The sequence below is a fragment of the Dermacentor andersoni genome, chromosome 11, assembly GCF_023375885.2.
Source record: "Dermacentor andersoni chromosome 11, qqDerAnde1_hic_scaffold, whole genome shotgun sequence".
NCBI classification, from domain to species: Eukaryota; Metazoa; Arthropoda; class Arachnida; order Ixodida; family Ixodidae; genus Dermacentor; species Dermacentor andersoni.
Genome location: NC_092824.1, coordinates 36,493,393 through 36,519,809, shown reverse-complemented (window position 1 = coordinate 36,519,809; position 26,417 = coordinate 36,493,393). Strand labels below are relative to the sequence as shown.

General features: G+C 43.6%; 1 protein-coding gene across 1 annotated transcript in view; it reads left to right on the top strand.

Annotated features, from left to right (window-relative positions):
- LOC126517851 (FAS-associated factor 1-like) overlaps positions 1 to 20,819 on the top strand; it is a 62,038-nt gene extending 41,219 nt beyond the window's left edge. The window contains exons 14-18 of the mRNA XM_050167661.3: positions 2,643 to 2,731; positions 3,646 to 3,726; positions 5,206 to 5,316; positions 8,315 to 8,536; positions 20,698 to 20,819. Coding sequence (XP_050023618.1) covers positions 2,643 to 2,731; positions 3,646 to 3,726; positions 5,206 to 5,316; positions 8,315 to 8,536; positions 20,698 to 20,796 — 602 coding nt within the window. The 3' untranslated portion in view covers positions 20,797 to 20,819. The remainder of the gene's footprint in view (positions 1 to 2,642; positions 2,732 to 3,645; positions 3,727 to 5,205; positions 5,317 to 8,314; positions 8,537 to 20,697) is intronic.
- Positions 20,820 to 26,417: the final 5,598 nt, after the last annotated feature.

The window sequence follows — 26,417 nt, the reverse complement described above, 5'->3', positions numbered from 1 at the left end:
GTTCCTGGCAAAAGAAAATGTGTTTGTGAGTGTGTGATTAATAGCTAAATAATTGCTGTCAGGTTTGAGAAGAAAGAAAATTTTGAAGAAGCAAAGAAGAGGAAGTGCTGGTCGTTATGTGCTTGAGTAGTGAACAAGAAAGAAGAAGTGTAATGGTGGGTGCTGATTTTGGCAGCATCTGATCTCTCACTGGCTGCTGCCTTGGTCAGGTTTTGGGTCAGACTTCAAGGAGTCTTCCGGCATTATCCAGTCAGACACAGTTGTGAAACCAGCGACCAATATGTGAGGCTGTTTGCTTTCTCAAGCATATTGTCATCATTTCACCACTCAGTCACATTGCTCTCAATCACTGAACTGAGTGTTGTGACTGTGCCAGTTCACTTTGTTAGTTTGTAGTATTGGGGCTGAATGATGCCACAGGAGAGCAGAAGTTAAATATTGTTACATGATTTACATTGCTGCCGAGCATGTGGTTGAGGGTTTGATTCCCAGCTGTGGCATTCATATTCTAGTGGGGGTGAAATCCAAAAAGCGCTTGTGTACATTTAGGTGTTTAATAAAAAAGCCCAGGTGGTCTTAAATTGATCAGGTGCACTGCTGTGGTCAGTCTTTTTTACTTTTATGCCTTGTTCGAATAACAGAGCACTATGGCAGTTATAACTTGTCAGGCTGGAGAAAGAAATAGAGTCATTTTTGTAGCAGAAATCCGATGAGAGCACCTATGGTTTACAATTGCATTACGATGTACAGTCGAACCTCTGTATAACGACGTTCACAATGTGATGAACTTTTTTGTTTGCATTTCTGGCTTCTTTTGAAATGCATGTATATTTCTTCCCTCAATTTGACGAAGTAGTTCTGCACCTCAGTTTTGATGCAATGAAGTTTTCGCGAGCATAAAAAGCTAATTTCGCCAAATTCCAGCACCTGTAAAATAAAAACATTTTTACTTATTGTAAAGAATGAAGGCTGTTTGCCCAGGTGAGACAAGTAAAAAAATGGGGGGGGGGGGGGGGATTTCCCCCTTTGCGGCACCCAGACGTACAGACGTTCAAATAGCGCATGTGATGTTTCGACATTGAGAGTCACATCTTGGATGTCTAGAGCTTCCATTTTGTTTGTCTGGACTTAAAGACATGCTAAGACAGTCATTGAAAGTCACCATAATTGAAAGCGTCTAAAAAATCATAGTGTAGGATGGTGCCGACATTGACCAACACCCCAAGGAATAAATAAACGTGTCTATGACTGCAAAAGTGCTGAGAGCCATCGATATTTTGTGCAGGTATGCCAGAGTGCAAGAGCATGAACAAGCGTTTGTAGCCATACCAACCTACGAGCGCCACATAGTGCTGACGCTCTTCAGCATATGTCAGGCAAAAATAACAGACTTTATAAACACAGTGTGAAGTGGATTGCCTTGTGTGAACTTTGCAAAATAAACATGTATCATTTGTCAAGTTGCTGCAGCATACCGGGAAGCTTGTGATACTTTTTTGCTGACTGTACTATGCTCACCCTTTGTTTTGCTTCATGTTTCTTCTAAAATCGTTAGCAATATCTTCATGAATGCACATACGCAAAATGTAGTGGAACAGGAGGGCTTTAGGAATGCAGTGGCATCATTTGTACAACTGAGATAAACAAACCTCAATGCAATAAAGTTTGTGATATAACGAAATTTGTTCCGAAAAGTACTACCTACGTTGTTCTATCTAGGGTCAAAAGTATATACCACATGCTCACCATTAAAAATGTATAGTCAGTAGTCCAGTAGTTGGTCATGATTTTTTATTTTAGACTAGTTCATGCTGAAGCTATGTATAACATAGCCAAAAAGAGAAGATCCACTTAAGTTCATTGTGTCGGTTTATTCCAAGCACCTCTTTCAGTTTCTTATATGAAATGGAAACAAACCAACACCATTGAGATTAATTTTTTTTCAGACTGCCTAATTATTGGGACATTTTTGCAGCTCCATCCATGTTTAGAATATCGGTATATAGCATATATGCCCTATAATATAAGTTTTTGGAGTGCAGAAGTAGAAAAAGCTTAATTTTCTTGTGCCTTTCAACTCAGTCTTGAAAAGAGGTATGCTGTATGGATATTGCTTATCAAAGTATTCATTTCACCTTTCAGATCTGTAGTGGATGAATTATATTTGTCTAAATTGTTTTGTGGCTGCAGGACGATAACCTGTTGCCATGCTTTTGTGCCGTCTTACCAAGAGAGGTTGCGCCATTTGGCAGTGTGTTTTAAACATAGTGATAGTACAGCGAGACAGAACGGACAAGGACCGTGCCACACTGTCAGTGTGACGGACATTATTGGCATCGACCATGACATTAACAGTAGTTCATTGTAAAGGAATAGAACCAGCATACTTGTCTGCCTCTCCTCTGTGCCAGTTGATCAGACGTTTGCTTCTAAGACAAGTGATGGAAGCTTGATGTGGTGGGTGCCAGGATGGAAGTATGTTCGCGCACTTGCCACGTAAGGGTTGCGAGAAGGCTCATTGATAAATGTGTCAAGCCTGCTACAAAAAGCTGTACATGTAATGTGGAAAAAAAAAAAAGGAGAACTGCGCATGTGTGATCTGGTTCTGACTTGTTGCCTGTTCCCCTCTCCCCACCCTCCAGGCAATGTAGAGCTGGATGATCTCATGACAAGGCTCATGCAAGTGGTTGAAGTGTTCACCAGCGAGATGGCCAGCGAGAGCAGGGAAGAGGTGAGCTTTGCTCAATGTGTCTGGTCTGATGACAAGGAGTGTTTGCCAAGCGCTGTCATTTCTCCCTTGCGTGCTGTGTTACTTGAAGTAGGCATTGTAAAAGAGCACTTAAAGATAACCTCATGTTAGCTCCCAAAAGCATTATCATAGGTGAAATTTTGTGCAAGCAATACAGTCGAATCCCGTTAATTCGACTTTTCACTTAGGTTGATCGCACTGGAAAGTCCCAGTAAGAAACCATACTACTGGACAAAAACTTGTATGGTTAGAACACAAAAAAAAGTGCTGCTTTGGTTCATTCAGGACCCCCCCCATTCTTCTAGCTCCTTTTCATGTGTGCAGGGGTTACTAAAAGCTTTAAAACGAGATATTTGTGTTTTTAGGACCTCAGAGCGCGAGTGTTGACCTCATTTGGCCAGTGACTGACGCTGACGCATAGTTATTGTAATACTGTATTAAAGTAGTCTGTGGACTGCAACAGGCATCTTCAAGCAATGAAAAAAAAATTTGAATTCATTCATATATCTACTGTTTGTTAATTTGATCTTTCACATAATTCAACCAAATATTGCACTCCCGCAATGGTTGAATTAAGAGTTGACTATTTCTGCAGTCTCCAATCTACTTTCAGGGACAGACAAGGCATAGCGACAGCGCGAATAATTGCGCACGCAGCCTGAACAATGGAGTTTGGCAAGATGAGATTCAATTGACATTTTTGCAGGAGCCACTTCACCAGAACTCCGTTAACTCTTTGTTTTAGGTTGAGAGTGAGAGCACCTCCGAGCACTCTGAAAGAAACAGCCGAACGTGTTCCGAGCGCTTGATTTCAATCGGTCGAATGTAATCTGTCCCAAGCTGCCTGAACGTTCTGGTGCACTTGAAGATAACAATTTGTTATTTCATGCTTACAGGAAGAGCGGGAAGCCCGAGACCAGGTTCGGAGGGAGCAGGACGCGGCTTACGTGGCTTCCCTCAAGGCCGACCAGGAGAAGGTGGGTAACAGATGCCTGTCACCGTGTCTGGTGCATTCGGTTCGTGTCAAAAGTGTTGCCACATGTGTTCTTGCTTGGTTTCCCTGATTGTCACCGTTTTGTCTTTCACTGTGCCATTGTGTTCCCCGTCGTAGCAGATTCTAGCGAGTGGGTCTTCTATCAGTTGTACGCATTATGCAAGTTATATTATCCTCTGTAGTTCTCGGAAGAGTTGCTAGTCTTCACAGAGTGTGTCATGGGGGTATAAAATACAGGTCACATGTTTCCCATTTGTGATTGACAAATTACTGATACAAAAAAGAAACTACTAGTACTATGTAGACAAGCTGCATTATTGTAAACAAGCAGGCGTAGTACTAAAGAAAGAGCAGAAGAGAAGACTGCCTTGAGACTTTTCGCTGCTGTTCACTGCAGCTTTGAACAACATTCTTTGTTGTGTAATTTTTGAAAATGTGGCTTCATTAAAATTTCGCCTGCTGAGAAGATTTGCAAAAGTACAGTTCTTGTTTGTTTCTTTCTTGCCTGCGCAGATTGTGGTACAAGTGCTGCCACATGTTGTCATGTTGTTAAGAGCAAAAGACTGCCAAAAGTGTGAGTTATAAGTTAACTCTTTTATGAGGCGAACTCATTCCCAGATACACAAGCAACGTTAAAATATCAATGGTAGTGAGCGCAGCTGTCGGTCGTCGAATCTGAACTCCGAGCCGTCTATAACCTAAGCACGTTTAACAGTACATTCCACAGTTGTTGCTAACGCTCCCTTACATTTGAAAATGACAAACGGTATTTGCATTGCTAATCACTCTGATTAGACGAGGCCCTTGCGATGTAGGATTGGTGACAACATTCAAGAAATATCTATTTTTATGTGTGCCTTTGTTTATGTTTCTTGCTTGCTGCTTGGCCTATACGCATGAAATGCCCACTGTTCTTTCCTGATCTAGTGTTTACGCATCCTGTTGTTCTTGGCAAAAAAAAAAAAAAAAAAGTACGAGCGAAGCATGGTGTGTTTAAGATGCAGCCACAGGAATGTTTAGCGAGCCATTTATAATTTCCTCTGTGACACAAAAAGACTGCCTTATTAATATATTGCATTTTTCACGATTGATTTATTTCTGTGCTTATAAATTAAAGAATTAGAAAATTCGGAAAGTGAAAACGCAAATTCGCAGTTATAATATCATTAATATTATTATTCAAAGTTTATCTTCCTCATTTTTACGTCTATCCCTTTCTTTATGTATTTTATTAATAAGTTCTTACTATTCCTATCTACGCAACGCTGACTACGTCATTATACGCTGCTTTATTTAATTTATTATCAGTTTATTTCCCATCTCCGATTATTCATTTATTTTTAATTTTTTATTACTTGTTTACTAACTAATTTATTCCATTATTCAATCATATTACTGCCCGGTTCGTGGCCTATCCCCCGCAGTGGGTTTGTGCCATTAATCATCATCATCATGTGCCCAGGACAAGCAACGGCAGAAGCTAGAGCAGGCGCAACTGGAGAAGGAGACCGAAGAAGAACGACAGAAGGCGCTGCAGCGGGACGAAAAGCTCCACCAGGAAGAGCTGCAAAAGGTTAGCAGTGCCTCAAGCCCCTTGTTTGGGGCTTCTTGAAGGAATACCATATCTTCCTGTGTAAAGGGCTGCACCATTAAATTTGGGTCTAAATGTTTCAGAAAAAAAAATATTCTTGCATGACCTGCAGCCTCTTTCTAGCATGCGTTGAGCTCGTACATCATGGACACATTGGTGCTGCATCTCAATGGGACACTGCACACAGATGCGTGTGGGTCTTGAGTCATTAACGTGATAGCGTTAAGGAGCCCGTGTTGCAGAAGATCTGGCGTCGGCGTCCCGCATCGGCGTTGGACGTCATTTTGGCAAAATACTTTTGAAACAAGTTCCCAAACACGCATACTCGACCACTCCTCTACCGCCAAAGTTGCTCATACTTTGTCTTTAACCTTTACAAAGTTATTCCTAGGAATTTTGAGGATGGTAGCCCACAAACAAATGTAACGGAAAAAAAAAACACCGACAGTGCATGTCCTTTATGTTAGCTCTTCTCAGACTGAAATATTAAAAGTGCGAAAGAATAACAGGAGATTGACCCATGCAAGAGGCGGCATTTTTGCCAGAAAGCTTGCCTTCGTGCATAATGTTGACAGCCAGCGTTTCCCGGTAAACGTTACGGCTACATAAGCTGCAGTTGCCGGGAAATATGAAAAGCAGTAAGGGGTCTTTGAATGCTATCGCGTTCCACTCTTAAAGGCGAAGCTTAAGCATCCTCCAAATTATTATCGCAGCTCATGACCTTTGTCAGGAAATCTACTTAACTGTTGGTCTTGTCTCGAAATTCATTTCCTGGCACCTTGTGGCTGTTGCAGTCGCACTTTCTGGCTGCGCCATCGTTTGTAGGGAGCTTTGTACCACCCTGTATTCGCACAATGCTCACGAGGCTTTTCTCGCTTTGTGTGTACGTCATTGCCCAAGACCTATGTGGGTGTTCAACTGCAACATTCCTGCCGCATCTCACTTTAATGCTCCGAGAGTTTTTCATTCAGCCTTAGGCACAGCATCGGATAACAGCTTCACTTTCGAGCAGTATAGTATCAGCACTGTGCAGAGATGTATTTTATTTTATTTATTTTATTGAAAATAAATAAAATAAAATACATCTCTGCATTGTACTGCTAACAGTCTCCTCTTTGGTTGCTTCCTCAGTCGTCGACTAAGCACCAGCAAAATTCATAGCCTGGCAACCTATGGCTTGTCGTGTAGCACTGTGTGTTTGCGTTCGTGCCAAGTTCCTGCTGGCAGGGTTCGTACCTCCTTGAAATCCTTGGAAACACTTGAATTTGGGAAAACGGATTGAAGGGCCTTTAAAACTCCTTAAAAATAAGTACTCTCCTTGATTTCCTTGAAAGCTGGCTTTGGGGCAGCTGAACATTAAAGTAACAAACTTTGCATTGGCTCTGTGCCGTGTCTATCAGGAAACGATCCTTTATATTCCCTTCTGAGAGTTTCATCAAGCGACCACAGTATAGCGTGTCCACAGCCACTGGCGACAGACTCAGTTAAATGGTCATTGCCATCATGGTGCTAGGTGAAGCCAGATCAAGCGTCTGAGCCGTGTCAGGATTTTTGTTGTTTTGCTAGTTGGTCTACATTGCAGCCATCATGTCTCTGTTACTGAGACCTGGGGGAAAGTAAATTTCAACCATTTGACATTATAACATGAGTATCTTTGGGTTTAGCCGGACAACGCTCATCCTCATTGATTGATGTTTGTGATGTGCAGCAAGGTGATTGACATCGTTCAGGTCACCTGAAAAGCTTGAAATGGGTTTGCAATTTAATAGCTGCTTAGCTATAAAGAATTGAAGCCAAGAAAGAGATTTGACTATTTTTAGTTTATTATAACTGAAGTTTGTTTCAGCCTCCTTGAATTTTGGCATTCATCAACCTGGAAATCCTCGAATTTTCAATGAATTTTGCGTTGCAGTTTCTGTACGAGCCTTACATTAGGCTCTGTGCTTTGTACATACTGTATACATTTGTGCAGCGAGCTTCCTATGCTCCCGTCTCACCTGAAACATAAGCAGGCACAATTTCTTTAATGTGAAGACACACACAGCCTTTTCATCATGCAGCCTTCCATGTGGCGCAACATCCAATTCCGCATCCGTGGACGACTTCATCTTGTAACACGCACTTTTGGTGAGCCAGATACAGTGAAACCCTGGTTGTAGGTCCCCCGATTTTACGACGTCCCTGGTTTTACGACCGATTAGTGCAGTCCCGGCAAACACCCTATAGAGGCAATGCATTCAAAATCTCGATTATATGACACGAGATTACGCACATCCTATCTCATACGACGACCTGCGCGAAACTGCAAACCCAGTGGCGGACGCCTGAGAAGTGCCATCAGGTTCTGGCAACTCCCTCCGACAGAAAGAGGAAAGTGACCCTTTGCCTGGGGAAAGCTCCGACTGGTTTCCGGGCTCCCCCCTAGCCTCCTTCTTTCTTCCCTCATGGTTCGTTGGCTTCTCGTTGTTAGTTCTCTACCACTCCTCACGTTGCATAACCGCTGCCAGCTTTTGTCGCTTCGCTACCGTCTCGTTGTGCCTCGGTGTTTTCTCTCAGCAGCACCTGTCACATATGATGTGTTCACATACACTGCCGACAGCGATTCTGCCCCCCATGCCAAGAGCGCTGTTGGCTGCGTACGTCGATGCGTCCATTGCCAAGTCTCGCAAAAGTGAAACTATCTCCGAAAGTGATCACCCGACAATGTGGCTCTAGCACATATGGAAAGCGCAAGAGCATGTATAAGGATCAAACCAATTAGTCAGTCCCTAGGTGTTTTTCCCGTCCCTTGGTGTTTTAATGAGTTTGTACTCTACGTAAACAAGCTAAAGCCTTAATAACTGCAGGCACAAATTGCATCGGACCTTAGGTTTTCCACAAACCCCATGCCATGTAAACTTTTGGCGGTGCCATTAGGACATTGCTGCAGTACCACTTGTCATCAGACTACGGGTCACATGCTCCTGTTGCATACGTGCAGGCTATGCTGGAGTCCCTAGCAGCGCTCGTTCCCGCCGAACCACCCGAGGAAGGGTACAACAACGAGCCCGTGACACACCTGCGGGTGCGGCTACCCTCGGGTGAGGTGTTGACACGGCGCTTTCTGGCCAGCTCCCCACTCAGCCAGCTGATGCTATACGTGGCCTCCTGCGGCTACCCAACGCAACGCTACCGTCTGCTGGCTTCGTGGCCCCGACGAGATGTGAGTACTCGTTTCTGTCCCTTGAAACCCTTATGCATTCTTTAAAGGGACCATGAAACGAGTTCGATTGCGTGCAGTCGTACTGAGTCGGCAGGGTAAGTCCTCCTGATCATTTAGAGACAGATTTAAGTGTTCGCATACAGCGTGTAACTTATTTAAGGTTGTAAACATGTGGCATCGCTAACGATTGCTGCGGCATCGCTCCCCTGCGTTTTCAGTCGCCTCTTCCCCTGCTACGTACTGTGGGAAAGCGATGTCACTCAGGCGAGCGGTCTGATTGACCACCCATGCAACGTCATCGAGAATGCTTGAAAGATGCTGCTGCATTAAACCTATTTTTAATAGCATAATTATGCATAGTAACTTGTGCACCTTTAAAAGTAAGTACAGAAATGCAACAAATGTAGAAGTTTCATCAAACCGGTGGCCCACTTCCACCTGAAAATGTGGATCATCTGCTGCAGCTCTGGCAATGGCAACTGACACGGGATGCGGAGGTAGTTCTCACATAAAAATAGGAGCAGCTATGTCTACCTTGGCGGCAGGAATATTAATGGTACCAGTGTTGTATTGCATTTAGTTTGAACTGCAGGCATGTGCGAGTTATAAACTGCAGCAACTGCACACTGTCGAAGATGCAGATGCGAGTGCTCCACGTCAATGTCGACACCAACCTCCTTGCTCAACACGCTGATCACCCGCAGTTTTGAAAAGAAAGGCACTGTTAGCAGTAACCACAGGTTCAGCATTTGTCAGAGAGCCAAGCTTTGTGCAGAATTTGTCCAGAATGCAGGAGAAAAATACCCTAACAAGCCGAGATCCCCCCAAAAAAGCATTGAAGAGGCAGTTGAACATGCCTTAAGGGGGATGAGGGTCTTGAAAACTTTTTTTTTTATTTCTTAACATATCTTCCTGAAAATTGGCATGCAAATATATCTTTGAATGCTGATCCCCAATATATATTCAGATTTTATATAATCATCTAGAAATGAAGATATTGCAAAATAATTTATCCCACATAGGTCTTTTCTCACGAGCCATTATGATAATTTCTTAATTAAAAAAACTAGTTTTAAAAAATAGCTGTCAATTCCAAGGGCCCACTGCACATCCTAAAGCTAAAGAAATTTTAAAAAAGTCATCATATAGGTCATGAATGAATAACAAAGTAGGAAGAAAAAAACAATGCGGGAGTAATTAGCTTACATCTGACCTAATTGCTAGTCTATTGGGTTTAATGAAAAATGGAAAGCTTTAGGATGTAGCTGAGGTTTTACTGAAAAAAATGATACCTAATTCAATAAAATCAGTTGATGCAAACATTATGAAAAGTTCTGTAAGGCAAAGGCATTTGATTGAAAAAGCAAAGCTGAGAAAATTGCATTCAAAGTTTTGCTTACTCTGCCACTTTTGTTTAGCTATCACATGGAAAAATTTAATGCTTTAGCATGCAGCCCAGTCATTACTGAACACAATAACACCAAACTCACAGAAATCTGTTCATGTAAAGATTGTGAAAACCTCTGTATTGCATTGGCACTTGACAAAAAAAAAAAAAAGCTCGGAAAGTCACTTGCTATTTTCTCTGAATCTGCCACACATTCACAAAAGTCCTGGGCAGTAGTCCTGGGTTCTGTCAGGCTTGTGCTTCTTGGCCATCCTTCTTTAGCTTCTAAAGAAGCTGCTAAAAGCTTCTTTAGCACAGAGAGATCAACGATAATGTACTCTGTGCCGCGATCGTCGTCTTCACTTGCTGTGCCGACGTTCATTAGCTCGAACTTGCGGGAAGTCGCGGACTTCTTCGTCAATGAAGTTTTAATGTTGTCTGTGTATTTTTTGCGCCCCGCGCACTCCGCGTCCGTGAAAAACACCGTGTCGAAGCGTTGAGCACGCGAGCTCGGTTCAGCCGCGTCCGTCGGCACCAAAGAGGCGGGCGGAAACGCCGAAGTCGACGTTAGGCTTAGGTCAGCCGGCTCGGCAGCGACACAGAATCCGAAGCGACTTGCAGCGTCTTAAAAGTTGGCATTTTCGACGGGCTTAGTCCAGGCGCATCCACCGGCACTGCAGAGACTTGCAGTAACACCGAAGTTGACACCGATCGCCACTGTCCAGCCACACCCACCGGCGAAGCTAGTGTCGACGGGGTTTGTTCAGCCGCGTCCACCAAGGGCACAGCAGCTTGCGGCATCACCGAAGGTGTAGTCCTCGACGATGTAGCGCTCTTCTTATTCCATGCGCGTCTCTTTTTGCTGACTACTTTTTCGCGTGCTTGCTTTCAAGCGCGCGTCTCGCGCCATTGTGACACGTGGAACAAAGACACCAGGCACGCAAAAGCAAGGAATTCGTGGTTAAAATAAGCGACTTAATAGCCAAAATATCTACAAGAGTGATAAAGAAAAAGGCAGAACGAAAAATACTGGGAAACAAAGAGGAGCGCGAAAAATGACGTGCGTGCAGGCGAAAGCAGACGACGTGAAGGAGTCATAGAATAAAGAACCAACTTAGAGAAAGGAAACTGTAACCTTCCACAGTGGTTCGAAAATAAGCAGCGGCAGCGCATGGAACTTACTTAGGTAGACGCCAGATGACGTAGCTCAATCCGGAAGCGGAAGTGCACTTTTTTTTTTAAGAGCAAAATCTAATATGGCCGTTTCTTGCCAGTCGCGTACGCTGGTACGTGCCGTGCTTGCTCTGCCGGCTATGTGGCATGCCTCAATGTCTTCGCTGCCGCGTAGCTGGTGCGTTCTAATTGCCAAGAGCCTCTACTGACGCCCATACAAACAAGCCACAAGTGAGTGAACAGAACGTTCACGTGCGACTTTATTGGCAGAAGACAAACAGTGTACATTCTCATGCAATAGCAGAAATAAAATTTGCATGTCGAGATACGCTGGAATCATTGACGCGAGCTCGTAAACAGCTCGTCGTCGTCGTCGCACGTGGTGGTCAGATTAACGAGCGACAACCAGCAGCGGAAACAGATTGGACAGTGTGCCACCTGTTTGCAGCGACAGTCGCCGTTAAAAATGCCCAAATTGCATTGCGAAGCAATCGGGTGACGCCGGCATCTGCTGCCGCAGCCTACACAGCGACATGGACTACCCCAGATTTTAGCCGTTCATTCCTTTCCAACCTGCACGTTTCTTTTCTTTCGGGGGCCACTAATGTGTGGCTCACACTTGATGTCTCACATTGTCTCAATATGGACAAGTCGCTTTCGTGGGCATTGCCTTCATCAGCTACTTTTGTGGGCCTTTCCAACCATGTGGCTATCAACTTCATACGCATCGGACTATGTAAGCACGTATGCTGGTCTCCGTTCATGCCTAATCGCGGCCGAGAAAGGCCAGAGGCACAGTTTGCCCATTGCTGCAACAGGAAAGGGCGAACGGGGAGCACGAATCACGGTGCATGAGAATTGGGAGTCTATGTTGCTGTGCAGGCTGCAGGAGCGAATGCTTACTTCAAGAGACTGCTTCCCAGTGCAACCGACTAGGCCGCAATATTCGAAAAGCATAACACTGCGACCGTAACCAAGTGACATAACAGCAAAATTAAACAGCAATCAATCACCACATAAGGTTCAGACAATACATTATACATTGGCTACGAACCATATGGCAACAGTGAGCATTCACATACACGGGTCTCTTAGGGTACATTCAGCCGTGTACCTACAGGCGTAATGCTTGCCTTCGTCACACATGGTGGTCTAGTAACGAGCGACAACCAGCAGCAGAAACAGATTGGACAGAGTGTCCCACCTGTTTGCTGCAACAGTCGCTGTTAAAGATGAGCAACTTGCAGTGCGAAGCAATCTGGCGACACAGGCATCTGCTGCCGCAGCCTACACAGCGAGGTGAACTACCCAGCATTTTAGCATTGACTCCTTTCCAACCTGCACATTTCTTTTCTTTCGGAGGCCGCTAATGTGTGGCTCACACTTTGTGTGCCACATTGTCTCAATATGGACAATTCGCTTTCGTGGGCATCACCTTCATCAGCCATATTTGCAGGCCTTTCCACCCAACTTCATACACGTCCGACCATGTAAGCACATATACTGGTCTCCATTCATGCCTAATCGCGGCCGAAAAAGGCCAGAGGCACAATTTGCCCATGGCTGCAGCAGGAAAGGGTGAACGGAGAGCACGAATCACGGTGTGTGTAAATTGCGAGTCTATGTCGCTGTGCAGACTGCAGGAGCCAATGCTTACTTCGAGAGACTGTTTCCCAGTGCAACCGACCAGGCTGCAATATTCGAAAAACATAACACTGCGACCGTAACCAAGTGACATAACAGCAAAATTAAACAGCAATCAGTCACCGCATGAGGTTCAAACAATACATTATACATTGGCTACGAACCATCTTACAGGCATAATGCTCGCCTTTGTCGCATGTGGTGGTCTGGTAACGAGCAAGAACCAGCGGTGCAAACAGATTGGAGAGAGCCTTGCACCTGTTTGAACCAACAGTTGCCGTTGAAGATGAGCAACTTCTATTTCGTGAAGCAATCAGGTGACGCAGGCATCTGCTGCCGCAACCAACACAGCTACATGGACTACCCGGCATTTTAGCGTTAACTCCTTTCCAACCTGCACATTTATTTTCTTTCGAGGGCCACTAATGTGTGGCTCACACTTTGTGTCCTACTTTGTCTCAATGTGGACAAGTCGCTCTTGTGGGCATTGCCTTCGGCAGCCATTCTTGCGGGCCTTTCCACCCATATGGCTATCAACTTCATACACTTTGAACCATGTAAGCACATATGCTGGTCTCCGTTCTGAGCAAATCATGGCTGAGGTAAGCCACAAGTACAATTTGCCCATGGCTGCAGCAGGAAACAACGAACAGGAGCACCAGTTACGGTGCGTGTATACTGGGAGTCTATGTCGCTGTGCGGACTGCAGGAGCAAATGCTTACCTCGAGAGACTGCTTACCAATGCAACTGACCGGGCTCCCACATCCGAGAAATGTAACACGGCGACCACAACCAAGTGTGGCAGCAAAACCATATTTTGCAATCAATCATTCAGTGTAGCTTGCACAAAGACCCAGGCTATCGAGGAAGAGCAATCATCAACGAGACTAGGAATATGGAAAATGAGAAAGCTTGCATTCAAGAGAGAAGCCACTCTGCTCTGCAAGCATTGAAGGCTTTGAAAACATCAAGAAAAGTAAAATGGTGCATAGCACATGGTGCATAGGTTAATGCAAGACACATGCCGATGCTGCATCAGCTATTTCAGGAGAGGAATTGTGCATGACAACGTACACTAGAACATACTGCTACAGATATGTTAGGCTACTAGACAGTGACTGGTATTAAGTATCAACGAAGAATCAGTTGACCTTTATGTTTGGATGAGGATGAATGATCTCTAACAAAAATGGGCAATGAAAAAGCTTGCATTTATAGAAGAAAAATTACTCTTGGCACAAACAGAATTGACGTGGCTAGGAAGCTGATTAAGGGCAAACTGACGGAACTCAATCTTTTGGCCAGCGTCGTCCGTGCTTGGTCAGATGTTGCAGGTGCATCTGAAGACGAAGAATTTTTAGAAAGTCCTTTTGAGTTACCTGGATGACTCAGCCAAATGTCCGTGCTGGTCAAATGGTGGCTGAAGCTCTTTTCAGTCTTGAAACAGTCCTCTGCAGACTTGATATCTCATCCATATTCTTCTGCATGCGCTTCTTTGCTCTTGGTGTAAAAGCCTTGCAAATTCGGCTCCAGCCCCTTCCTGTTGGCGCAGATAGGAGCTCCTGCGATGACCAAGATGTGCTTGGCATAGACTCTGTTGGGGCAGAACGGTGACACGAGACATAGCACAGATTAGCCAAACTCATGTGTGTTTTCTTTTATGTTCGAACCAATTATACTGAACCATAAATATGAACAAACATTTATATCTGCTGCAAACAGCAAGCCAATACAGCATATATCAAACATATTTATTTTTGAACCATGTGTTGTTTACCTTGTAGTAGTAGCCAACGTCCACACAATGACCTTGTCGTAGCAGGCAGCAGCTTCTGTTTAGTGTGTGGAGTGTGCTGCTTTATACTGGTGCCGTCCTCATTTTTGCATGTCCGGAACAGAAATTTTGACTGAATCAGAAATTGAAAAAGCAAAATTTTGCAATATGAAATGCAAGAAGGTGTGACATATACTGTATTTACTCGCATAATGATCGCACTTTTTTGTCAGAAAAATTGACGCAAATTCAGGGGTGCGATTATTACGCAAGTTAAATTTCCCGCAAAAAAAAAATTTTTTCGTCCCGCGTTGGCTGCAGGATGCGGGTGCGGGACACCAAAAAAAAATGGCGGCCAGTGGAGCAAGTCGAACGCGGCGAACGCTATTTTTTTTTCTTCTTGGGAGTACATTACGTGCATTGAAACAGTTTCTTCCGTATCAGTGATGAATAATATCGTTAATATCGGCAAGTTTGCGGCAATAACGTAGCCATGTCCACTTTGAGGGGACAGAAACAGATGGGCGCGCTTAGCTGCCAGTGACAGAAACGCATGGCCGGCGTCCTGCGGAAACTGCGGCATCTGTCTTCACTACTATCCTAACACGGCACGTTTCCGCTAAGGGTGGGCGAATATCTTAGCTGTGTTAACAAGTGTCGACGTATGAATAGGGTACAGTTTTAACGTATCAGTGTAAACATGGCTACTATCATTGCCGCGCGCGATTTGTTGCGTGCTCACGAGTGCAGGTGAAATGCCGCCTTTTTTGTTTTTGTTGACCACAACCATTGTAAAGCCTACCCATAATAAAGGCAAGTTTGGTTGTACCTCTTTTTGTCATGGAAGTGCGGAAAGTGATGAAAGTAATGAAATGAGGCATCTACTTAAGAATGTTTGGTGCGTGCAGACGAGTCGTTCACGTAGCATTCGACAGATGGTAAGCGCGATCATTATTAGCTAGACTTGGCACACGACATATCGCTGCGGCAAGTTCGGGGTGCGATCATTACACGGGAAATAAAAAAAATCGAATTTTGACGACAAAATTCAGGGGTGCGATCATAACGCGAGTGCGATCATTATGCGAGTAAATACAGTATATTGTAATGGTTTGCGACTACAGAACACATGCAAATGTACACTGTCTGTTCTAGGGTGCTTAAGCAGCATGTTAAATAAATATTTCTATTGTCCATAAAATTGATGTCTGCCTAACTACAATGCATGTCAACAGCTTAAGTATTATTAAGATCACCAATGAGAATATTTGTGCATTCATTTATACACTAGAAAAGATCACACTGCTGGTTCCACAAGCAAATGCATGAAAGTCATGAAGCTATTAGAACTGATGCATTATTTTTTTGCACAATTTGATGCACCGCTTCACTACTGCAAAAATAAATGCCCCACGGTAAACCAAACTGAACAGCAAGAACATTTGGAACCAACAAGTACGAAATATGGGTGAATTATCATGCTTGAAACTGTTTAATACATTAAATTCTGTACTTTCACTTCATTTTACCAAAGGATTATTCTGTTTTGTGGACGAAAGAAGTTGCCGGCGGACTCGGAAAAAAAACAGTTTAATATGTATATTGATAAGGCTACTCAGTCACCTACGACCACGGCTACAATAAGATGAAAAATGAGGCGCGCGTTCCGATATTGCTCGTTCTTTCCTGGTTGTGTGTGGAGAACGACAGCCTTGCAAGTAAAGGTTTATTTAGGAAACAGCACCTGAGATCCTGACTGCCCATATGTAATGCAGGATCTAGTTCATTAACTTGTGCCCGCCTGGAAGGTAATGAGACGGATATTATATAACGATTCAAGCAGCGGTGTTAAAGGATTCACTGTTATTGCCGTTGTCAGTCGCAGCAAAATCCAGCTCCCGTTTCGATGCAGACGTGTTCCGAATGGCTCACGACCGAAACCCAACTTCCGGGCTTACATGTCCGCTTGCAAACACGTAACTTCACCTTAAGTTAAATAACGCGAGACATCGAAGCGCAAGAAATTAGTTTTAGAAACAAAGAAGCAAGCAGTCTGAGTGTACGAACGAATGAATCTGCCGCCGTGCACTCGAACATACCGGTAAAAATTTTAAATCCCGGCCAGAGGTCACGTGAAAGATCGATGATGCTGAATGCTATTTGCGTTTATAATGATGAAGAAACAATAAACTTACTAACAAAGAGTACAATATCTAATTAGCGATGATAATTTTGCCGTTTTTAATGTAACAAAAATGCTTCGGTAGTTGTAAGAGAAAGTTTGTAAGATAAAATTGCGCTTATTACGACGCCTCTACCGGGAAATGTTAAAACTAACGTAAGCATCCCGAAGTGATTCTGCTACGCTGGTTTTGTTAGCAGCAGCGCGCGGTCAATTTTTTCGCCCTCTGTGGTCATTTGTTGAACTTGAGAGTGTGCTACCCCTGAAGGAGTCGAACAACGCGGCCGCTGGGCCGCGGCAGGCGAAGCATGCGTCACGGCCAATCAGAAGGCTGCGCCTCGAGGAGGCGCCCGTTTCACCCAATCAGCGGCTGTCTCGTGACGATTTCCCGGTTGAGAACGGGTGCCGATCGCTCCGCTGCACGAGGGTCTACAGCGTGCCGAGGGGTGCCAGGATGGAGAGCGGGAAACCACCTTTCAAACGAGACCAAGATGGCGCCGATCGGTTCGCGTCGTGTGGAGCTACGGCAGCTTGAAAATGAGGCAAACCTTCGCGCTTGGCGTTCAATTTCGGCTCACCAACGTTTCTAAATAGCCGTTTTTTTTTTATCCTTCGAGTAGGTATTGAGCCATAATATTTTGTAGAGGCATAGTTGGGACATTAAATACTTCAAAAACGCAGTTCTTGAAAATTGCCATTTTTGACCATATTTCGCGATTTCAAGACCCGTGTCCCCCCAAATGTGTCAAAAGGTCCGTCAGAAAGCTGCCATCTCTAGTTGAATGTTGGTGTAGTGGTAACGTCTCTGCCTCCCACACACAGAATGCATGGATCTAATTCCTGGTGTCTATGTAGCTTTCTTTTCTTTTTTCCTTTTTTTTTTAAAGTTCTGGAGTAGACAAAACATTATAAATATACCATTTCACCACATTCACTAGTTAGCAACAGCTCTAGTCTAGATGCGGTAACACTCATCTTTTTCTACTGATGGCTACAAAGAAATCTTACGAGCATAATATAGTACTAATATGTCTTATTAGATATTTAATGAGGCGATTATCAAACTGAAGTAATATATGGAATTACCTTCTTTGTAGTTTGTACATTGCACTTCCAAATGAAGTACATATTGCAATCAAATGCTTAACTTTATTGCAGTTAAAATTATGTGGACACTCCAAGCACATTTCTGCCGTCAGTGTCGTCGTTGCCGTGAGGTTCCGTATAAAGTCCAAGGGTGATAACACCATAGCTGCGCGCTCTACATTGTGTGTGCGATCGAAAGCATTTGAGGGTAGATGCGGCTCAGTTTCGCCCACGTGAAAGGGACGGAAGCGAAGAGGAAGATCGCCATCTTAGCGTTGCGATGCACTGGGGGGAGGGAAGCAAGGGTCGGCATTCTACTCTGGCTGCAACTGCGCATGTGGCAGGTGGGCGCAGTCGCCTGGCCGTATCTTGAGAGCGGTCTGCATCGAAGGCAGAGTCTAGGTGTGCCGGCGGCTCGTAGCTTTGTGCGTGCTGTATGCTCTTGGGGCTCATTTTGCGTTGAAGCGATAAACAAGACAAATGTCACTTCACTCGCTGCTGCTGCTGTGTTCTCTCACACCGGCGTTGTGACACTGAGTGCCTGCGGTCATTCAGTGTGACGTGTTCGTGTTTGCTTTGAGCGCTGACACCATGCTTGTCAATTTAGTTAATGAGCGAATGTCTACAAGTTGATAGGGCCGATAAGAGTACTATACTTACTTCGTATGGCTGTCTGCTAACTTGCTATAGCAATCAATGCTTCACCTTTTGGGTGAAACTGTGAATTTTTTTGTTTGTTTTTTACTTTAGACATTCGTCACTCACTCTTTGCAATAAAGTTCAACATTGCAACAATAGTTTCGGAAGTGAGACGTTTCGGATATTACGGACCCCCGGATAAAACGGACATCTTTTGTCAAATTATCAGGGTCCGTTGTAACCAGAGTTGACTGTATTATATTTTGGATAATTGGAGCTGCTCAAACATGCACTATATCCCAGCATAAAAATGGAATGGTATCCACAAAAGTGATTATAGGATCATTTTGCTTACTTGAAAGCAATATGCATTTCTGAAATTCATTGCAGAGGAATCTGTTGTTCAGTGAGATGGTTTGTTCATTCATGAAGCATTTCGTGGCCTTCAATCCAGAAGTGCTGACTACGGGGGGGGGGGGGGGCACTCTGCTTCCCCCCCAATAAAGTAAAACTTCGGTTGGGGCTAGTTAGTACATGGTATTTTGAAGGTGAAAAATTCAGCACAAAACCCAGAGCAACCCACAAAGAAGAGACAAGACAAGCACTGGCGCTGATGGAGCATCAGTGCTTGTCTCGTCTCTTCTTTGTGGGTCGTCCTGGGTTATGCTCTGAATTTCTCACCCCCCCCCCCCCCCCAAGCGTCATTACCATAGTTCTGTTACCCACATCACTTGAGGCTTCTTTTGAGCTGCTTCAACCATTTTAGTCAAAATTTTATTGGGGCTAAATGCTTACTGCACCATAGTTGGTACGGACATGCACGGATCTTAATTCATACTTTCGCTTTATTTATTCAAATTCTGACAATATGAGGACAAGCGTATTAGCAGCACCAGAGGTGGCTACTTGATCCGTATTGTTTCACTTCAACCATTTTTTTTTCTCCACTGTGAACACCATGCAAGACACAATATTTTTAAACATATTCACAGGACAAAGCTTGTTGTATATTTTAAATAGGAGGTACTCAACTAACAATTATTTCTAATGGCATGAATAGCCTATGCCTAAGAATGAATTTGCTGCTGTATGTTCATCTTGCTTCAAATTGCTTTGCATGCATTTTTCTTTTTGTGACCCTGAAAAAAAAGCTAGTGTGCATGAGTGTGCGTTCTCTGCAACAACCGGCTGTTCTCACAGCCATTGTTAGGACTATGAAGTTCTTGGGACTAATGTAAATATCCGTCCTAGAACCATACAGTCCATCATATTTCTCGGTTATGTGGCATGAACGCAGTGGTGGGATCTGAACCCATGCACTTCGAAGAGAATTACATTGGAGTCGCACGGACCTCTTGGAGGCCCTTGAACCAATCGCCCATCGATTCAGTGGCAAAGTAGGCCCTGCTGACATAAGCATTTTTTTAATGGCCGTTGAGTCAATAGCATCTTATTTCAGTGGAGTTTGTGTGGAACTCTATCGAAATCTCAAAGGCCTTCGAGCGGTGGTTGTGGGGCCCTCGTCAACAGTGTGCTTACACTAGCAGTGTGCCACACTTAAGCAAGGCATCTGAAGAAGAAGAACAAGAAACTGTTTTCCTTGTAAAAATTTTTCCTCGCAGCACCAATGAATGCCTGTCTCGCACCATGAAAAATGCTGCAACGTAGAACATCATGTTGCTGGATCGCTCAAAGGAATGCAACAACATTCCGCATAGAATGTGCAAACACGGCAATAGCCTAACCAAATATGGTGTGATTTAGTGTGACATTTAAGAATCGTACAGCAATTCAAATGGGCTCTTGTAGTACGTGTTTGGAATGATTTTCATAGGTGGTTGCTTTCAGGGACAGGCAGCTGTCACATTTCAAAGGTGGTGCTACAAGCACGTGGTGTCACATTACTGAAGCATTTCAACAGCAATCATGTTTGTTACGTTGCAGCAATACAACTTCTTCAACTCACTAGAGTTTGAGAATTTCGAAGGCCATTGATTTGATAGGCATTAGGTGTATCTCTTAAACCATCACAACCCTCTTTCCAGCGACTCACATCATTTTTTCCATGTATCAATCCAAAAATAGAGCTAGCTGATGATCTGACGAATGCTTGAGGAGACCAAACAGCTTTTGTGGATAGTTTTCAAAACAGTTCAGTTTTAATAAGGACATGCTCTCTCTGCCAGGCGTTTCATTATTTTTTAATTTTTGCACTGGCGAGCCTGCTAGAGTTGTAGGTGGTGTGATGACTGGTGCTTCTCTGATGTGTTTGCAGCTGTCGGAGGTAGACGGCAACAAGACCTTGAAAGAGCTTCAGCTGTTCCCGAAGGAGACGCTGACGCTTGAAGAACGGCCCTCCGTCAGCCTCGATTGAAATTAAACACATTATGGCACTGTCGTGTGCGTCTGTGCGTTTGTTTCAGCTGGTGGCAGCCACTTGATCGGCTACATTCGTGTATTGCCACGTGTGAGTTGTTTTACTGCTCACCGGTGATGGGGATTTTCACTAAGCCCGAGAAGGCCTTGCTCTCATGCAAGACCTGCTTGCTCTATCGTAGCTTAACAGAGTGGTGATTTGAGCCAGTGAGAACAGTTCGGTTGTATCCTAGCCTATGCTACTACATTGATGGTGAGATGGGCCTGTTTAATCAAATTGTGTACACAGTGCAGGTGTCGTGGTACATTCACTAGTCGACAGGGGCATTTCCAGCTGCTCTGAAATGTATAGTGATGAATTTCTCATATTTATTCGATTGATGCATTAACAATAAACGGCTCTGGAATATTTAAGCAGTTACTTGAGCTACACTTAAAGAAAGCAAATGGTCCCGATAACATCCCGAATGAGTTCTTGAAAAGATATACTGAATGTAATAGTAAATATCTTGACCTTATTTACCGCAAGTCACTTTTGATGTCAGACCTAGCTGAAGATTGGAAAATTGCAAAAATTGGACTGATTCATAAGTCAGGGGACACCAGCATACCACCTAACTACAGACCAATTTTACTTACCAGCACATCATTTAAAATTTTGGAACGCATTATTCTCAAGCACTTAACCACACAGTATTTCGAAGAAAACATTCTATTTGATGTCCAACATGGTTTTAGGAGAGGTTTTTCAACAGTCACTCAGCTAACAGGGCTGGTACGTGATCTTGCTTTAAGTATTAATAATCATAATCGAACTGACCTACTTTTAGTAGATTTTAATAAAGCATTTGATTGTGTGTGCCATACCAAACTAACTGCCCAAATTACAGCTGTGATTGGCAATGGACCCATTACTGCATGGATAAAAAACTCATCTCACCTATCGCGATTTGTCGTCATCAAAAACACCCAATCAGCTCCTGTGCCTGTTACGTCAGCGGTCCGATAGGGCTCAGTAACAAGTTTGCTGTTATTTTTATTTTTATCAATGACATTACAAATAACATTGACTTTAACTCTTTGTAAACGACAGCATAATACAGAGAGAAATATGTAATCATGAGGATGATGCCCTGCTCAATCACACACTAGCAAAAATATCCGCATGGTGCGATAACTGACAAATGACCAATACTACCAGTCTCATATTGAGACTGGTGGTATTGTAAATAAATAAGGCGAAGATGCAGTTGGGGGACCCAAGAAAGAGAACTGTGCACACTAATCGATAGACTACAATATAGAGTAGCCGACGGATTAGTCAAACTCTACGAGGACTGCCTGAAATGCTGAATATAATCGGAAGCCCTTGGAATGATCGGCATGGGTGCAAATTCGTGCCTCGAGGTGTCGGATGCAAGTTGTACCTCGAGGTGTGGCTTCACGGTAGCACAGCACACTCTGCCATGAATATAACCCACACCCCATGTCTTAAGTAAATTTAAATTCTCCGTGCAGGCTGTATGTGCAAAAGTACAGTACTGATTAACCTGCCAAGGTTTACCTATGTGTTGCAACAGCTTGTGCTGCAGTCTAAAATCAGGATCACTGGAAATGTAACATTGCTGCCGCCATATTAAAACAGTAACTGAATCTATCAGACTCCATATAAGGCGTAGGGGGGGGGGGGGGGGGTGACTTCGAGGCTTAAGATTCTGGGGAAAAAATTTTGCCTTATATTCAAATAAAGGTAGTATATGTGTAGTGGATGGAGTTTAGTAGTGCTATACAAAATAAATTTTGCATTCTTATGCGTTTAAGCATGGGAGCTCCTGAGACAAAGCTTTCTCCCTAGTCGCATGAGTGTATTTTGCAGCACATTTTGGACAATGCAATTCTAATATCATTGGACTTTATATTAAAGGGGCACTGAAACACTTTTTGGACACAGTAAGAAAAGATTCCAGATTTGTAGGCAACATTGCCGTGAACATGCGAGTCAGATATTAATCAAAGGTCATCGTAATGAAGTTCCATCTAGCACAAATGTTTAATTATAAGTGTACTTTCTGTGCTGATGTTGGCGAAAAAGATTTCACATTTACAATGTATCTCGTAATTCATTATATCCTTGTTCATTATATCAAGGTTCAACTATGTTCTGCTGCATGAAGTGGATAGCAGGGTGTTGAACCGAAAAAAAAACAAAAAAACTTCGGTTTTGATTAAGGTTTAGTGCACTGTGATTTATTCCAGTTCAGTACCGGTTCAGTTTCAGTGCTAAGAAATAAAAATATATAACAGTTCGCTACAGTGAACCAGTGCAGAATTTGGTATTTAAAAGCAAAATCCCATGGTCACAACCGAATGATTTTTCTTCATAAATTGAGATGGCACACTGCAATTTAGCTATATAACATTGTAGACATTAAAATAACTTTGCTGTTAGTGCATAGAAAAATTAAGACGTTAACAAGACGAATAAAGTACAGGACATGCACAGGAATCGTAAACATAAGTGACAATCTTCAAGTAATATGACCTAAACAAGACTCAAACATACATCAAAGCTACTTATTTTCTGTGCACCAGAATGTCCACAAAACAACAACAAATGAGCATATTGGAGCATGCAGCACATCCTTGGAATTACCTCACCGAAAAATAAGGTTTACCCGAAATGATCCGAGAAATAAAAGAAAGAAAAGAAACACCATAGAAATAGCTTAAGTGAGTGAATGAAGTCAATTCACTCAATTTTACAAATTTTCGCCCGACGCTGTGGACTGTGCTGGCCAAGATTTCCTCGTAAGCGAAATAGGATGGCGCCTAAATTCCACGTAGAAAAATCCGGAGTAATGTGATGCCTAAACTAGGATACACGAAAGCACTGCTGAAAATGCTGCTCGCCTCGCTATGCTCGAAGGTCGCGCTCGACACTGAGCATTTTGAAGAACCAGATGCTTCACAGATCCAACAGGTGTAGCAATAGTGATGTAAACTGCCACAAGTACAGGTACGCAGCCCGGCCAGTTTACAGCCATAACATCAAAGTGAAAGAGACAGCGCCAATGCTCAAGTCCAGGCAGCATGCACGTTGCGGAGAAATGAGATGGGGAAAGAATGGTCAGCCACGTGGTGTGCAGAAGCAACAACTGAAGCAGCCAAACGGGGCACTCGATTCGGTGTCTATCTCCGTCGCTCCTCATAATGTCGCCAAGACTAAGGTCTGGCCGCATCTGACCTCTGTCACAAGGGTGAGCGCTTATACAGCTGCTCGCAAGGCACCCAACGCTTCGTGGTCCCCAGCGAGGCTTCCCCCGTCCTTTCCTATTAAACACCCGGCGTCGTGCCGTGCCGGCAGGAAGACTGGACGCAATTTCAGGAGGGAAAAGAGAAGCACAAGAGAAACAGATAGGAGGTGGGAGGCATGCCGTGGTGCCGTCAAGTCTAGACCGAGTGGCTGCTGCTTGCATTGCTGGCGTTGCGATGACTTCGGGCTGACGCCATGTCAAGTTGGCTTGTGTGTGTGTGTGGGGCAGATTGTGCCCTGCAGATTGTGCCCCGCAAATAATTTGTGCAACTCGAAGAGCGTTGTACTAGAGTGAACCATTTGTACTTTGCTTGGCGAGGCGCTAAACGTGCATTGAACCATGACACGCAACAAAGCAGATTTCACTTGCTGTTCAGTCGCGGTCATTGCACACAGAGAAGGTGACAGCATTCTTTGGCATCTGCAGTGTTATGGTTACAATAAGCCATGCAGCTAAACTTGTAGATTTTTCCTCCTTGAGGACGTTGTCTTTTCCGCTTTCATGTTTATTGAATTTATCTGGTTTTAGTAACGAGTTGACCCAACAGCCAAAGTAGGAGCGAAGCCCCACAAGACATTTTCAGCTGCGGGAAACAACTGGCATAACCAAGTTCAGAAATGCAAGTGTCTGCCGAGATAGCCATAGTTACCTGCACATACCAATCACTTATCCCCATTCTCGCACACTACGTAACTTGCGAGTCGTAACAATCTGCTTGCGGGATGCACCAACTGAAGTGGTAGTTATTCGAAGAATTACGCTATCTATTGAGCAGCTGTTGTTGCCCTTATGCTTTAACTGTTTCATGCCGAACCAGTAACCGTTACATATATATATATATATAACAGGCATGTTCCAGTAATATTGGTTCGGGATCAGGTTTGATATGACACCCTGGTGGAAAACCTACTCTTGCACAAAATAACACTTGCACTCATTCCACTTTCTTTTTTTTCTTTTGCAACATTAGTGATTACAAGCTTCAAGGTTCGTGCTTGCCAAGGCACATGTTCAAGCACAGTGACGGATTGGTACTACAAGCAAGTGGACGCACACAAAGCAATTATGTATGTCCATTTACATGTCCCTGTCTATCACTGTGCTTAAACATTCCCAAGTATGTCACCAATGGCTTTATTTAGGGTGCAGTTATCTATAGTTATCTATCTTGGCACACAGATTTCTGAGCTTTTCCAGATTTTTTGTTTAAAAGCAGTAGCTGCGACGCATCCCAGCAGTCATGTCACTGCTCCTTTGTCACTCTTGGCCACTTTTGTCAGAAGCCAACATTGAAAGGTTATCATTACTGCACCATGGGAAGAAAAAAAAGAAAGTAGTGATAGGCATACCTACCAGCTATCCCAAGTTTTTTTTAAAGTTTGTGAATTTTGGTTGCTTTCATGACTTTACAAATGTTGCATAAAGTTTTATGAAAACTGAAATCTGTTCTTGCAAAAATTTTAAGGCTGATTAGCGGTACGAGATAGAGCAAAATTGCAAAAAATCGATGGTAAAAAGATATTGTGATGGCACCTGCATAGCCCTCTTGCAGCAGTGCAAGACACCATTACCAGACAGGCGTCAGCTTCGAGCAAGTTTATTCAGACAAGTTCCTGAAGCAGTTGAAATCGGCAGCAGCAGAATTGATGATAAAGTCAACCCGCCATGGTTGCTGAGTCGCTATGGTGTTAGGCTGCTGAGCACAAGGTCGCGGGATCAAATCCCAGCCACGGCGGCCGCATTTCGATGGGGGCGAAATGCGAAAACACATGTGTACTTAGATTTAGGTGCACGTTAAAGAACCCCACATGGTCGAAATTTCCGGAGTCCTCCACTACGGCGTGCCTCATAATCAGAAAGTGGTTTTGGCACGTAAAACCCCATAATTTAATTTAATTTAATGATAAAATCACTGACAATGTCGCTGATGAGGAAGGAATGTTGTCAAGTCTCCTCTTTGATACTGCTTGTGTGCTGCTTCTAAAGGTAAATCATCGTAACAAGGTGTGCATGTATTACAAAATATGTGTGCTCAGAGCACACTTTATATCTTTATGTATTTATAATTTTTTTTTATTTTATGTATTTATGTATTTTATATATATTTATGAATTATAAATTTCACAGGCTGGCAGGTATGGACGGGGCACTATTGGCGCCAACCCAGCCAAGATGAATAGTTTCAGGGAAATGAGGAAAGTAAAAATTGCATTCTTTAAGCTCTGTTCATACTAGCCCCTTTTAAAAAAGTTTTTCAGTAACGTAACTTATGAAATCCTACTTCTGTGCCTCTCGGGTTTGAAGA